The sequence below is a fragment of the Scyliorhinus torazame genome, chromosome 27, assembly GCF_047496885.1.
Source record: "Scyliorhinus torazame isolate Kashiwa2021f chromosome 27, sScyTor2.1, whole genome shotgun sequence".
Lineage (NCBI taxonomy): Eukaryota > Metazoa > Chordata > Chondrichthyes > Carcharhiniformes > Scyliorhinidae > Scyliorhinus > Scyliorhinus torazame.
The window spans coordinates 13,262,770-13,279,031 of NC_092733.1; the positions used below are offsets into that span (position 1 = coordinate 13,262,770).

Consider the following 16,262-nt stretch of genomic DNA (forward strand, 5'->3'; position numbering starts at 1 on the left):
GCTGGCCAATTCCCAACGTAAAATGGAGAACAGCAAAGGCTGAAGGGAAATTCAGCCAACACAGGCAAAAACTAGCAGGTGCAAGTTTACTATGTATTAGAATCTGCAAAAGCCCAGACAGCATCGATACCAGCAACCATCTGCACAATAATGTAGCGGCCATCTACATACTAATGAGCGATCTCCGTGAACAATCAAAACATTTGAGATAAACAAGGCCAAGCCAGACACCTCGGCGCCAGCAGGAGCCAACACAAAAGCTCCTCTGGCCCCCTTATTACCCAGCATCCTTTTCTCCTCCTTTGCGAGACACACCTCCTTCTTGCTTTGCCATGCGGTCTGAAATCCTTTGTCTGTGAACTCACCAGAATGAGACTGGCCTACCTCTACATTACAGTAACTAATATCTCTAAAGTAACTATTTTATATCACATTCGTCATTGGTGGCCGAGTTTAAAAGACAATGTAACTCACTACGTTGAGAATTGCCTTATCTGTGCCCAGAACAATCCGGACAGATATGCCACAAAAGCTCAGCTTAGTCACACCCGACCCGTTAATGGCCCCTGGACTAACCTCCAGATTGATTATATTGGACCATTGCCCCCTTGCAGGAATGGTTGTAAATATGTACTTGTGGTGATAGACACGTTTACAAAATGGGCGGAAGCATTCCCATCCAGAACAAACATGGCAAAGACCACAGCCAAGATTTTAACCCACCACATCTTTACGAGATGGGGACTCCCCCGCAGCATTGAATCTGGCCAAAGTTACCATTTTACGGGACGTGTCATGAAGAACGTCCTCACGATATTTGGCATTACCCGAAAATTCCACATCGCATACCACCCTCAGTCGAGTGGTATCGTGGAGCGCATGAATCGGACCCTAAAATCCACCCTCAGAAAAATGGTCCAGCAAAACAACACCACTTGGGATTCAGTCCTCCCTTTTGCGCTGATGTTTTTGCGAAATAGTTTCAACTTCCACAGGTTACACCCTACTCACCCTCATGACCGGACGCCCCATGAAAGGCACAGAATTTTCATTGGGATTAGATTTGACCAGCCCCGAAGTGACGGCCCTCACACACGAGAACGCAGTCAAACAATTAGTGGAAAATGTTAAAACGGCTCAGCTAGCAGCCGCAGTGAAATTGGGCACAAGAAACAGGGCAAGGCCTGTTTCGATAAGACTGAGTTCATGTAGGACAGCAAGTCATGCTCTCCGTATACAACCCCAGCACATTCCTGTCACCCAAGTATTCGGGTCCGTACTCCATTGCGGACAAAGTCAACCCTTCCGTCTACAAAATAAAGTATCCCAATTATTCCATATTAGTTCCATATTAACCAGCTTAAGGCATATGGAACACAGTCTAACCACGTACATCACGTCATGCTCGACGCAGCAGACCACGCCCCGCTCACAGCCAACGTAACCCTACCCTCCCCCAACACGTCCAGCCCAGCCACGGATTCAACCCCGACTCCACCCCCGAACTCTAGACTCCGCCCCGGAACGCCCACAGACTGCAGCAGCAGCGACAGCGACTGTGACTCGGACAATAGCCACAGCACGCCTCCCTACTATTCCCATGCAACAGGACCCACATCCAGCGAATCCGACCACGATTCGAGTGATCCCTTCCTCATCACATTCCTCAATAAACCCCACCACCGACCACCGACCTACAATGACAACCCCGATTCCGTCCCCACAGAACTAGACACCACCCCTTGGCACCAAGATAAATTCATACAGACTCGTCCGGAATGACGAGAGGGATCCCAAATCACACCATGCAGCCCTACCCGCCCTGATGCACTCGAGAGTTTGGCATCCGGTAGAAGATGACGACTTTGAGTCTGACTCCCAAAACGAGAACCCCTTTGCGACCCTGTTCGCAACCAATAACTGAGATGTCCAGATGATGTTTTAAAAAGGAACCGCTTGGGAGAAAACGGTGTCCTTTCTGATGGAACCTGCAGCATGGCTTATGTTGTTTGTAAAGGTATTGTTTATATGTTGTTTGTAAGATCGGGAAAAAAAATTTCCACGGCCCCACGCCACCACCCTTCTGACGCCCACTGGCAGTCAGAGAAACTAGTTTGTCCCAGATGCTAGGTCAGAGGAACTAGTTTGTCCACAGATACACAGACCCCCATTCGTAACTGCCCTTCTGGTTCGAAGGAAGAACCAATATGGCAACCCCCCACGATGACTACATTTCTTGCCCATTCTTGTCGGTTGCTCAGGCAGTGGAGAAATGGCATTGGGACCTGCCCTGCCTGGGAACCCCCCCTCTGGTCAGCTACGCTCGGGCAGAGCAAACACGGCATTGGTCGCCCTCCTACCCAGGGATTCCATCCAAATCTTACTCGTCGCGGCCCATACGCACCTCATTTCAGCAATTTTTGTTCAAAAAGGTTTGTTTTGTTTTCAGGTAACCCCTAGGTTGCCAACCCTATGCTATTTACATCCTCAAACATTTGGATGGTAAATCGCACAGCCTGCGAGACGGCTCGCACTGTTTCAGTATTTGTTAAGTGTGTCTTGTCCGGAATATTCGGTTTAAAAGAAAAATGAGGGAGTCACACATAGTGACCAATTATAAAGGGAGTAATTGGCACTAAAGGACAGACAGGATATCATACGAGATATTAAACCAAGATAGTAACAAACACTATGCTTGATCCCACAGAACCCCAGAAGCTCCAGAGAAGAGAAGAGAAAAGAGAGAAGAACCATGAGGATATTCTCCGTGTTGCTCATCACCCTAATGGACATTTGGTTGCGCGCGAACGCGAACCCCCTGACCCCAACCCCCCCCAGCCGTTAATGATTCACTTCCCCATAGCACCCAGAGCCCAGTCACAAGCGACACCACACCATCTTGGTGCAACAGGTTTATAACCTGGTACTCCCTGTCCTACTTAATAGAATCCCTATTAGTGTTGGCGATACTCTGCAGCATTGTGCAGACTATTCGTCTGAGGAAATGGAGAAGGAGAGCCTACCGCGCTCGCAGCCCGGTATATAGGATAAGATCCCCTATTTTTGGTTATGACCAGACCCCCGACCCCCGCGATCTATAATAAAGAACATTCGTTTGCGTTCCTTTTTGTGAATAAATAAATGTTTCATGAGCGATTGTACAATCCTGAGCTTGACTGCCAAGCCAGGTCAAATGTGAATAATGCTGCCATGATTTTGTTTGTATTGTTTAGGAAGTTAGTATGATTGAATGTTTTGAGTCAGTGTAGTTTATTAAGGACAGTTAGAGGTACCGTTTTTCTTATTTTGTAATGCATGTCCCTGTGTTGACATCGCACCACTTAGAATTGTCAGTTAAAATTTTCTTGCATAGTTATGGTCAGTGTAGAGGCCATAGAAGAGTGCTCGCCGGGTCAGGGAATGAAGACAATGCAGTTGTGATCCTTCACGCTTCGCGTTAGGATCACAAGGAGGGAGTGTAGCCACCTGGGTTGGCCAATTCCCAACGTAAAATGGAGAACAGCAAAGGCTGAAGGGAAATTCAGCCAACACAGGCAACAACTAGCAGGTGCAAGTTTACTGTGTATTAGAATCTGCAAAAGCCCAGACAGCATCGATACCAGCAACCATCTGCACAATAATGTAGCGGCCATCTACATACTAATGAGCGATCCCGGGAAACAATCAAAACATTTGAGATAAACAAGGCCAAGCCAGACTCCTCGGCACCAGCAGGAGCCAACACAAAAGAGGTTAACGGACGCGTAAAGACCGCCCATCGATCAGGGAACCGCTCCAGTCTTGAAGTGATTGGAACGTAGTGCAATCACTTGAAACCAGGTACGGAGTCCGCCCCGAAAGGCAGGAAGCCCCTGGGGACTATAAAGTAAAGCCCCCAAGTTCAAATCGTCCTTCTTGACAGGGTCACTCAGCGACGCGAACCAACCTTTGACAGTGACCTGTCCAGCTGCCGCCAAAGAACGCAAGTCTCAAGTCAATGCTCGCTACGAGATAGGTGCTCCTATCTATCAGTCCATACCAGCTTTTGAATCCCGCAGACTCAGAACCCGAACGAAAGGCCATTTGTTCCCCTGACCTGGCGGGCCAGTCCGAAACTAAGTATAGGCCTGTTAGTGATAGAAATAGCTTAGAAAGTAGAGTTTATGCATGAGTAGCGATTTACTGTGTATAATAAATGTGCTTTGGTTTGAATCTTACTAATTGGTGTGTTGAGTTATTCATTACTTGAACTTGAACCTCGTAGCGGTATCATAAAGATACCTGGCGACTCTAGAGCAAAGGTTATAAAACAGAGCCAATTGAACCAACCAAAAGTTAGCAACAACTCCGAGAGGGACGTCCAACAACAGACGGAGATTGCCGCCTACCACATCCGCACCTGCCACGTTGGTCCAATCCAGATGCTCCATGCGTAAACGCCAGTCCCCAGTGTGGCAAGCACCCTCAAGCATACCAGGAGCCCCTCGCTACAGCCAATAGACATGGACGTTTCTCTGGACTTGTGATGGGGAAGGGTGTTACAACCCCCTGGAGGTTATGGTTTTCCAGTGACCTCAATACAAACTTCCCCGGTAAACGGCGATGTGCTTTCCCCTGGAAGTGGAGAGAAGACTTGTAAAGGAAATAAATCTGTGTTTGTTTGTATCAAACCATTTGTTCCTGTCTGTTCACTCCGTCGGATTCTACACTTACCAAGCAGCTAGCCTCTTACCCCGCAATAGAGTAAGAACCAATTCCTACTGGTGAAAATGTTGGCAAAAAGCAAAAGGACACTTCTTTCCCCTCTTCACCAAACTCATCACTCACCCAACTCCCATCATTCTTGTTCAAAGTCATACTTCAGTCCTCTAAGTGCTGCTGACTATCTGTCTCTGGGCTCTCCTCCGCCTCCAGGTGCTCCTGATGTCTCTCTCTCGAGACCCTCCTCTCACTCACTCCGTTTGTGGGGGCGAGAGTTTTTGTATACGTGGTGGGGTCCCCAAGTGCATGTGGGAGGGTCACCGTGTCTGTAAGGGTTTTTTTTGTTTTAACCGGAGATTGGTTAAAAGGACACCCCGATCACTGGCTTCTTCAGGCCTGCCCCGCCAGCATGATGGCATTGGATACGCCTCCAGGATATTTTTCTTCTAAGTGCTGGACAATATGGCAAGAAAAGCTTGCTAATGTAATGTCTCCCTTAATATTAGTGCTGCACGCTGCTATTCTCGCCTGAAAAATTCCACCCTTAAGTTTGGTCTGCAGCATGTGTTTACATGATGATATCTGGCAATCCTTGATTGTGGTTTCTTATCAGATTTGTAAGATTAGTGAGTGTCAGGCATTTAATCTAGGAATTTGGGTGTTTCATTGTTGGAGCACAGGTGCTCATGGTTGTTGCACGCTGGTTATTCGCAAGATTTAAGCAAAGAACCATGAGTCGATCACTGATTTCTGTAGGAAGTGATGCAGGAAAACGGAGATAAATTTACAAAAACTATGTTCAGTCCCTGTAAAGTTTCCATCCATAGTGTGTTTGACCCAATGAGATCAGTGCATAATTACTGGAACAGTGGAAATGCAGATGCCTTGCATCTCAAAATGAGAAAAGTAAACTCAGCGGCAACCATTTATCACAGATTTTGGGCGGGATTCTCCGTTTTCCCGATGTCTATATCATAATCGGCGATCAGGCGGAACATTCACTCCGACGCTTAAATTGGGGCCGGGGCGATACCGGTCAGTCATGCTCCGCCGCCTCGGAAGTGGCATAATCGCGTTGCACGCCATTGCAACGGCGTTGTGCGTCATTGGCAGGCCCTCCCGCGATGCTCCTCCCCCGATGGGCCGAGTTCCCGACTGCACGGGGGATGTGTGGTCTCAGCGGTCGGGAACAGTCGGCATGGCGGCTGCGGACTGTGTTGCTGGCCGGGGGAGCTTCTTCAAGGGTGGGGGGTACTGGTGGGGGTTGGCCAGGGCGTGGCCAGGAGGTGGCCTGTGAGGTCACAGATGGCGGGTCAGGTCCGCGCATGGCCGGCACCATGTTATACAACAGGACCGCTGCAGGTCTTCAGCCGTGCGCATGCGCGGCCAGGGGCCCAGCCATTCTCCGGACGTCTTTGGAGCAGGAGCCGGGAATTTCACCCGACACCGCTGCTAGCCCCTCACCGGTCTCAGAATCAGTGAGGGATTGCCGCCGATTTTTGGGTCATAAAACACCCGCTAATTCTCTGTTTGAGCCGGCACTTAGCCAATGAAACGGAGAATCCAGCCCTTTGTGTTTTCATGAAGAAGGGCTGCCACCAGTTGGATATACAGATCCAGCATGTGGTGAATGTATTCACCATAATATAAGTTGTCTGTATAGGACTGTGGCCTATGGCCAGGGAATGGTAATATGATCTCCTTCCATGTATTGTACAGGAACCCGAGCGGGCTCCGCCTCTGGTTCCGCCCCCGGGACGGTATATAGATCCAAAGCCCCGAAGTCAAAAGCTTACCAGGCCCGATCCACGGACTCACAGGCCCACAGGCCCCGCAATGTGGCTGCGTGCCTACCGGTACCGCCCCCTTCAGGCGCGTCATCTGCCTCGTGCAGCTCGTGGGGGGGGGCCATTTTTAACTCAGCCCGACACATGCAACCTATGGGGGCGGCCATATTGGCTGCCTCTTCAACACCAACCAACACGTGCGACTCGTGAGGGCCGCCATCTTGTGACCCCGATACCTCCAACTACACAGGCTACCCGCAGCTCGGCGCAGTCACCCTCAACCAGTCATGGCCAAAACATCTGAAGAATTCGATGATGGCCGTCCGGGTCAATGGGCGCGAGACCCCCTGCCTTTTCAACTCCAGGAGCACAGAGAGCTTCGTCCATCCTGACACGGTAAGGCGCTGCTCCCTCCACATCTATCCCAGACAATCTCCCTTGCCTCCGTATCCCATTCGGTACAGATCCGGGGGGTACTGTGTCGCGAACCTCGCGATACAGGGCGCTGAGTACGCCCATTTTAAACTGTATGTCCACCCTCACCTCTGCACCCCCCTACTGCTTGGACTCGACTTCCAATGCAGTCACCGAAGCCTGACCCTAAAGTTTGGCGGACCCCTACCCCCTCTCACTGTATGTAGCCTCGCAGCCCTTAAGGTCACCTCCCCGTCGCGCTTTGCGAACCTCACCCCCGACTGTAAGCCCGTCGCCACCAGCAGCAGGCGGTACAGTGCACAGGACATGATTTTTAATAAGTCGGAGGTCCAGCGACTCTTGAGGGACGGGGTCATCGAGGCCAGCAACAGCCCCTGGAGGGCACAAGTGGTCGTTGTCAGGACCGGGGAAAAGAATAGGATGGTTGTGGACTACAGCCAAACCATAAACCGGTTCACGCAACTTGATGCGAACCCCCTCCTCCGCATAGCAGAGATGGTCAACCAGATCACACAGTACCGGGTGTTCTCCACGGTAGATCTGAAGTCTGCCTACCACCAGCTCCCGATCTGCCCGGAAGATCACCACTACACTGCTTTTGAAGCAGCCAGCCGATTCTTCCACTTCCTCAGGGTCCCTTTCAGCGTCACTAATGGGGTCTCGGTCTTCCAGAGAACGATGGGCCGAATGATGGACCAGTACGATCTGCGGGCTACATACCCGTACTTGGACAATGTTACCATTTGCGGCCATGATCAGCAGGGCCACGACGCCAACCTTCAGAGGTTCCTGCAGACCGCCCAATCCCTCAACTTCACATATAACAAGGAGAAGTGCGTTTTCCGCACAACCCGGCTAACCATCCTCGGCTATGTTGTGGAAAACGAGGTCCTAGGGCCCAACACCGACTGCATGCACCCCCTCATGGAACTTCCCCTTCCCCACAGCCTCAAGCCGCTCAAACGCTGCCTGGGGCTATTCTCCTATTACGCCCAGTGGGTTCCCAACTATGCGGCCAAAGCCCGCCCACTTATCAAAGCCACTATATCCCCCCTGACGGCTGAGGCCCGCTTGGCGTTCAGCCGCATCAAGGCCGATATCTCTAAGGCCGCAATGCACATGGTGGACGTGTCCGTCCCCTTCCAGGTAGAGAGCGATGCGTCAGCTGTCGCCCTGGCCACCACCCTCAACCATAGAGCATAGAACATAGAACAATACAGCGCAGTACAGGCCCTTCGGCCCACGATGTTGCACCGAAACAAAAGCCATCTAACCTACACTATGCCATTATCATCCATATGCTTATCCAATAAACTTTTAAATGCCCTCAATGTTGGCGAGTTCACTACTGTAGCAGGTAGGGCATTCCACGGCCTCACTACTCTTTGCGTAAAGAACCTACCTCTGACCTCTGTCCTATATCTATTACCCCTCAGTTTAAAGTTATGTCCCCTCGTGCCAGCCATATCCATCCGCGGGAGAAGGCTCTCACTGTCCACCCTATCCAACCCCCTGATCATTTTGTATGCCTCTATTAAGTCTCCTCTTAACCTTCTTCTCTCCAACGAAAACAACCTCAAGTCCATCAGCCTTTCCTCATAAGATTTTCCCTCCATACCAGGCAACATCCTGGTAAATCTCCTCTGCACCCGCTCCAAAGCCTCCACGTCCTTCCTATAATGCGGTGACCAGAACTGTACGCAATACTCCAAATGCGGCCGTACCAGAGTTCTGTACAGCTGCAACATGACCTCCCGACTCCGGAACTCAATCCCTCTACCAATAAAGGCCAACACTCCATAGGTCTTCTTCACAACCCTATCAACCTGGGTGGCAACTTTCAGGGATCTATGTACATGGACACCTAGATCCCTCTGCTCATCCACACTTTCAAGAACTTTACCATTAGCCAAATATTCCGCATTCCTGTTATTCCTTCCAAAGTGAATCACCTCACACTTCTCTACATTAAACTCCATTTGCCACCTCTCAGCCCAGCTCTGCAGCTTATCTATATCCCTCTGTAACCTGCTACATCCTTCCACACTATCGACAACACCACCGACTTTAGTATCGTCTGCAAATTTACTCACCCACCCTTCTGCGCCTTCCTCTAGGTCATTGATAAAAATGACAAACAGCAACGGCCCCAGAACAGATCCTTGTGGTACTCCATTTGTGACTGTACTCCATTCTGAACATTTCCCATCAACCACCACCCTCTGTCTTCTTTCAGCTAGCCAATTTCTGATCCACATCTCTAAATCACCCTCAATCCCCAGCCTCCGTATTTTTTGCAATAGCCTACCGTGGGGAACCTTATCAAACGCTTTGCTGAAATCCATATACACCACATCAACTGCTCTACCCTCGTCTACCTGTTCAGTCACCTTCTCAAAGAACTCAATAAGGTTTGTGAGGCATGACCTACCCTTCACAAAGCCATGCTGACTATCCCTGATCATATTATTCCTATCTAGATGATTATAAATCTTGTCTCTTATAATCCCCTCCAAGACTTTACCCACTACAGACGTGAGGCTCACCGGTCTATAGTTGCCGGGGTTGTCTCTGCTCCCCTTTTTGAACAAAGGGACCACATTTGCTGTCCTCCAGTCCTCTGGCACTATTCCTGTAGCCAATGATGACATAAAAATCAAAGCCAAAGGTCCAGCAATCTCTTCCCTGGCCTCCCAGAGAATCCTAGGATAAATCCCATCAGGTCCCGGGGACTTATCTATTTTCAGCCTGTCCAGAATTGCCAACACCTCTTCCCTACCTACCTCAATGCCATCTATTCTATTAGCCTGGGGCTCAGCATTCTCCTCCACAACATTTTCTTTTTCCTGAGTGAATACTGACGAAAAATATTCATTTAGTATCTCGCCTATCTCTTCAGACTCCACACACAATTTCCCATCCCTGACCTTGACTGGTCCTACTCTTTCCCTAGTCATTCGCTTATTCCTGACATACCTATAGAAAGCTTTTGGGTTTTCCTTGATCCTTCCTGCCAAATACTTCTCATGTCCCCTCCTTGCTCGTCTTAGCTCTCTCTTTAGATCCTTCCTCGCTACCTTGTAACTATCCATCGCCCCAACCGAAACTTCACACTTCATCTTCACATAGGCCTCCTTCTTCCTCTTAACAAGAGATTCCACTTCTTTGGTAAACCACGGTTCCCTCGCTCGACGCCTTCCTCCCTGTCTGACCGGTACATACTTATCAAGAACACGCAGTAGCTGATCCTTGAACAAGCCCCACTTATCCAGTGTGCCCAACACTTGCAGCCTACTTCTCCACCTTATCCCCCCCAAGTCACGTCTAATGGCATCATAATTGCCCTTCCCCCAGCTATAACTCTTGCCCTGCGGTGTATACTTATCCCTTTCCATCATTAACGTAAACGTCACCGAATTGTGGTCACTGTCCCCAAAGTGCTCTCCTACCTCCAAATCCAACACCTGGCCTGGTTCATTACCCAAAACCAAATCCAACGTGGCCTCGCCTCTTGTTGGCCTGTCAACATATTGTTTCAGGAAACCCTCCTGCACACACTGTACAAAAAACGACCCATCTATTGTACTCGAACTATATCTTTTCCAGTCAATATTTGGAAAGTTAAAGTCTCCCATAATAACTACCCTGTTACTTTCGCTCATATCCAGAATCATCTTCGCCATCCTTTCCTCTACATCCCTAGAACTATTAGGAGGCCTATAAAAAACTCCCAACAGGGTGACCTCTCCTTTCCTGTTTCTAACTTCAGCCCATACTACCTCGGAAGAAGAGTCCCCATCTAGCATCCTCTCCGCCACCGTAATACTGCTCTTGACTAGCAGCGCCACACCTCCCCCTCTTTTGCCTCCTTCTCTGAGCTTACTAAAACACCTAAACCCCGGAACCTGCAACATCCATTCCTGTCCCTGCTCTATCCATGTCTCCGAAATGGCCACAACATCGAAGTCCCAGGTACCAACCCATGCTGCCAGTTCCCCTACCTTATTTCGTATACTCCTGGCATTGAAGTAGACACATTTCAAACCACCTACCTGAACACTGGCCCCCTCCTGCGACGTCAAATCTGTGCTCCTGACCTCTATACTCTCATTCTCCCTTACCCTAAAACTACAATCCAGGTTCCCATGCCCCTGCTGCATTAGTTTAAACCCCCCCAAAGAGCACTAACAAATCTCCCCCTCCAGGATATTTGTGCCCCTCAGGTTCAGATGTAGACCATTCTGTCTGTAGAGGTCCCACCTTCCCCAGAAAGAGCCCCAGTTATCCAGAAATCTGAATCCCTCCCGCCTGCACCATCCCTGTAGCCACGTGTTTAAATGCTCTCTCTCCCTATTCCTCATCTCACTATCACGTGGCACGGGCAACAACCCAGAGATAACAACTCTGTTTGTTCTAGTTCTGAGCTTCCATCCTAGCTCCCTGAAAGCCTGCCTGACATCCTTGTCCCCTTTCCTACCTATGTCGTTAGTGCCAATGTGGACCACGACTTGGGGCTGCTCCCCCTCCCCCCTAAGGACCCGGAAAACACGATCCGAGACATCACGTACCCTTGCACCTGGGAGGCAACATACCAAACGTGAGTCTCTCACGCTCCCACAAAATCTCCTATCTGTGCCCCTGACTATAGAGTCCCCAATTACTAATGCTCTGCTCCTCTCCCCCCTTCCCTTCTGAGCAACAGGGACAGACTCCGTGCCAGAGGCCCGTACCCCATGGCTTACCCCTGGTAAGTCGTCCCCCCCACAAGTATCCAAAGCGGTATACTTGTTTCTCAGGGGAACGACCGCAGGGGATCCCTGCACTGACTGCTTTTTCCCAGTCCCTCTTACAGTTACCCACCTATCTCCAATCTTTGGTGTAACTAATTCCCTGAAGCTGCTATCTATGACCCCTTCTGCCTCCCGAATGATCCGAAGTTCTTCCAACTCCAGCTCCCTAACTCGGTCTTGGAGGAGCTGGAGATGGCAGCACTTCCTGCAGGTAAAATCAGCAGGGACACTAACTGCATCCCTCACCTCAAACATCCTGCAGGAGGAACATTGCACTCCCTTCCCTGCCATTCCTCTTACTTTCTACGAAGATCTGGCTAACAACCAAATTAAATTTTTATAAAAAATAATAATAATATAATAAAATATGGTACTTACCTCAGACCAATGGGTTTATTATTAGGTTAGAGGAGGAGGGCGGGTGGGAGACACTACACGTGTAGTGTCTCGGGTTTCCTCTCCACCAGAATTTATTGGTGAGGGTCTTCCCAGATGTCCGCGGGTCGACTTCCTGTTCCCGCCTAAAAAACTAATTTAAAAAAAAAAAGAAAAATTCTCAGCTCCTGCTGAAATTGGACTAACCAGCCAGCTCCACTCCCGCCGAAATCGACTGGCCTGCCCCTGCAAAGACAAGTGCTTTTAAAGGTTGACTTACCTCCCAGCAGCCACTTCCGCAATGCTCCCGCTGAAACTGACTCACCAGCTGATTCTCCCGCCGAAATCGACCGAAACCAGGCGGGCAGGCCAGTAGCCTTCTTTTCTAGAACCCTCCACGCCTCCGAAATTCGACACTCCTCGGTCGAGAAGGAAGCGCAAGCTATTGTGGAAGCTGTGCTGCATTGGAGGCACTACCTAGCCGGTAGGAGGTTCACCCTCGTCACCGACGAGCCTTTATGTTCGACAACGCACAACGGGGCAAAATTAAAAATGACAAAATCTTAAGGTGGAGGATCAAACTCGCCACCTATACTTACGATATCAAGTATCGTCCTGGGGAGCTCAACGAGCCCTCAGGTGCCCTGTCCCGTGGCAAATGCGCCAGCGCGCAAGATGACCGGCTTCGGACTATCCACAATGACCTCTGTTACCTGGGGGTCACTCGGTTTATCCACTTTGTTAAGGCCCGCAATCTGCCCTACTCCACCGAGGAAGTCAGGGCCATGACCAGGGACTGCCAAGTCTGCGCAGAATGCAAACCGTACTTCTACCGGTCAGACAAGGCCCACCTGGTAAAGGCCTCCCGGCCCTTTGAGCACCTCAGTATCGACTTCAAAGGGCCCCTCCCTTCCACCAACTGCAATATATACTTCCTGACCGTCATTGACGAGTACTCCCGCTTCCCCTTCGCTATCCCATGTCCCGACATGACTTTGGCCACTGTTATAAAGGCACTGCACTGCATTTTCACCCTGTTCGGTTTCCCTGCATACGTCCACAGTGACCGGGGCACTTCTTTCATGAGCGATGAGCTGCGTCAGTACCTGCTCAATAAGGGCATCGCCTCGAGCAGGACTACAAGCTACAACCCGCAGGGAAACGGGCAGGTGGAGAGGGAGAACGCAAAGGTATGGAAGGCCGTTCTTCTTGCCCTTTGGTCTAGAAGTCTCCAGATTCCCTGCTGGCAGGAGGTCCTCCCCGACGCGCTCTACTCCATTAGATCGTTCCTCTGCACAGCCACGAACGACACCCCTCACGACCATTTGTTTGTCTTCCCTAGGAAGTCCATCTCCGGGGTCTCACTTCCATCCTGGCTGACAACTCCGGGACCTGTCCTTCTCCGGAAGCATACGAGGAGCCATAAGACCGACCCCCTGGTCGAAAGGGTCCAGATACTGCACGCCAACCCCCAATGTGCCTACTTGGCACACCAAGACAGACGGCAAGATACGTTCTCCCTCCGGGACCTGGCGCCCGCCGGTTCCTATGTCAACGTGTCCCCCTCCCACCGCCTACCGCCGAATCCCTTACGCCCCCCCGGGGCTCCTGTACTGTCCCGTGCCTACACTGCCGCCATCCACCACCCCCCTGCCTACCCCCACCTCTCAACCGTCGCCAACACACCGGACGGAAGCTTCAAACAATACGCTCTTGGAGTAAACAACTGCAACGCCCATACTCGCCGCACCACCAGAGCTGAGGATGTCCAAAAGAACAATCCAGCCTCCAGACAGACTGAACATATGATGACCCCACTTCACCCCCGCTGGACTTCATTTTTAACAGGGGGTGAATGTGGTGAATGTATTCACCATAATATAAGTTGTCTGTATAGTACTGTGGCCTATGGCCAGGGAATGGTAATATGATCTCCTTCCATGTATTGTACTGAAACCCAGATGGGCTCCGCCTCTGGCTCCGCCCCCAGGACGGTATATAGACCTGCCGCCTGTGGGTGGCGCTCATTGTTACAGCAGTCACAGGCAGGCAAGCTCTTGGATAATAAAGCCTATGTTCACTCGTTCTCATCGTCTTGTAGTGAATTGATGGTACATCACAGCAGATAAACATTTTACTCACATTTGAATTTAAAAAGCTGCCATCAAAATGACTCTTACTAACGTGATTAATTGCAAAGCACTATTTCTTAATCAGAAACACATACATTTGGCTGCCACAACGTCCATTAGTTTCGTTGAACGACGTTTACGTTTCATTGGCTGTTTGCATTTCAGCTCTGTAATTGACAATTGAAATAGACGCATGTTAAAATATTAGTTACTGGCCTGCAGTTTCAAACAATCTTGATGCACAGTATAAATTTTGCAAACACAACTGCATGCTCCTAATGTCCTCATTGTACAGATTATTCCAGCGAATTGAGAGAATTTATCAGCAGCAAAATCCCGTGAATGGTGGAAATCTGGGTAAAAACAGAAAATGGTGGACTCGGGCAGCAAGCCAAGCTGAAGTGGGGATCTTAAACCATGAAAGATTTTTGGAAGGATGTATATTGGAGGTAATGGGGGAGATTTAAATTAGAATCTAGGTGGAATCAGTGCTATGCAGATGTGTATCATCAAGCTGGACTAGATTTCAGCACAATTAAAGGACACTATATTAAACCATGATTTCATTCAAGTTATCACTGCAAATTGATACTCAATCATTGGCAGACTTCCCTTTATGTGAAGTTGCAGTTGCAGAAGTTAATTAATTAATTAATTATGTTGACTGCTTCCAGGAAACGGTACCTGTCCTTGTAGCAGTCTTGATGTCACTGCTTGTCACAAATGTTAGTCCTGCATCTGAGAAAACGCCAAAGACATCGCTGCCACTTCCAGGCGTGCAGCCAATGTCATTCTTTTCCACAACGCTCCAGATCTACATAGGATGCACACAAATGCATTACTAACCAAGTTAATAAAGTGATGCCATATCAACCTAACTATCCCTGGCTGGTACGTTAATGGTGGAGCAAAAATACCATCAGCTAATCTGTATCCACCTGTTGTCATTTCCTCAATGAGAGCAAAGTCCAGTGGATGCTGGAAATTTTAAATAAGCTGGAGATTTGAAAGTGTTGGCATTACTCTGCTGTCTTTCCTTCCAAAATTTCAATCATGCAAAGTGATAAATAGTCATACTTGCAATGACTTTTAACAAATGGGAAGCGAATCCACAACTATTCTTAGCTCAATAGTTTTTCTCTGCTCCTTCCTTGATGAACAGGCACTAAAAAACTGCATATTTTAAACAGTGGCACATTCCCAAGGGTTGGTGGAAGTAATGGAACTTGCCATTCTCTCCTGAGTCTCTCAAACTCAATGTATTTCATTAAACTCTTCACCTGCAGCAGAGTCATAATATTCATCAGTTTTGTAAGAACCAAAAGAAATAACAATACATCTTGGTTTTTTTCACTCATTCTTTTACCGAACTGTTGCAACAACCAGAGTGGTCACTCTTATTCTGCCTTTCCCCACACCTAACCCTCAAAATCCTACCTGCCCAAATTCTCCAATTCTCTTGTTTCCTCTTGCTGCTCCCTATTCTTGCTCAGATCTCCAAACTACCTGTGTGCAATCTGGCCACTTGTTGGCCACTTTGTTCAAATGAATGAGTAAGAGCATTGTTTAAACTAAACTTTAAAGAAACATCACAATTGGGTAGTTTTTGTCCTTTATTAACGATTAATACTTCGAAAAACAATGGGAATTACTTGCCTTGCTCTGCGTTAATTTATTTTTCTTATTCAATACGAACACCGCTTTATCCACAGCAACTAGACCAACCGTTGCCCCGGAATCGCCTGTGAGCTTCAGTTGAAATTGCTTGCCAGGTTTGTAAATTTTATTATCATCGTGCTTATTTGCAGCGGACACGATCAGCTGTGGAGAAATTTATGTTAGTCTGAAATAGCAACAAATTCTGAATTACTTTCCAATAGTGCAACACATCACTGCTGACTGCTGTAAAATTAGAATTGGGATACCAAAATTATAGAATCAAAGAATGAAACAGCACAGGAGACCATTCAGCCTCGTTCAGCTGAAAGAGTAATCCAATTAGCCCCACCCCTCCTGTTCTAACATGACGGCCCTGTTAAGTC

The 16,262-nt window shown here is 49.0% G+C and overlaps 1 protein-coding gene across 1 annotated transcript in view; it reads right to left on the reverse strand.

The window, feature by feature from the left end:
- LOC140403205 (complement C3-like) overlaps positions 1–16,262 on the reverse strand; it is a 297,922-nt gene that overhangs the window by 179,393 nt on the left and 102,267 nt on the right. Inside the window, exons 14-16 of the mRNA XM_072490957.1 lie at positions 15,877–16,041; positions 14,905–15,034; positions 14,316–14,387 (exon numbers count right to left, since the gene is read on the reverse strand). Of these exons, the coding sequence (XP_072347058.1) occupies positions 14,316–14,387; positions 14,905–15,034; positions 15,877–16,041 (367 nt within the window). The remainder of the gene's footprint in view (positions 1–14,315; positions 14,388–14,904; positions 15,035–15,876; positions 16,042–16,262) is intronic.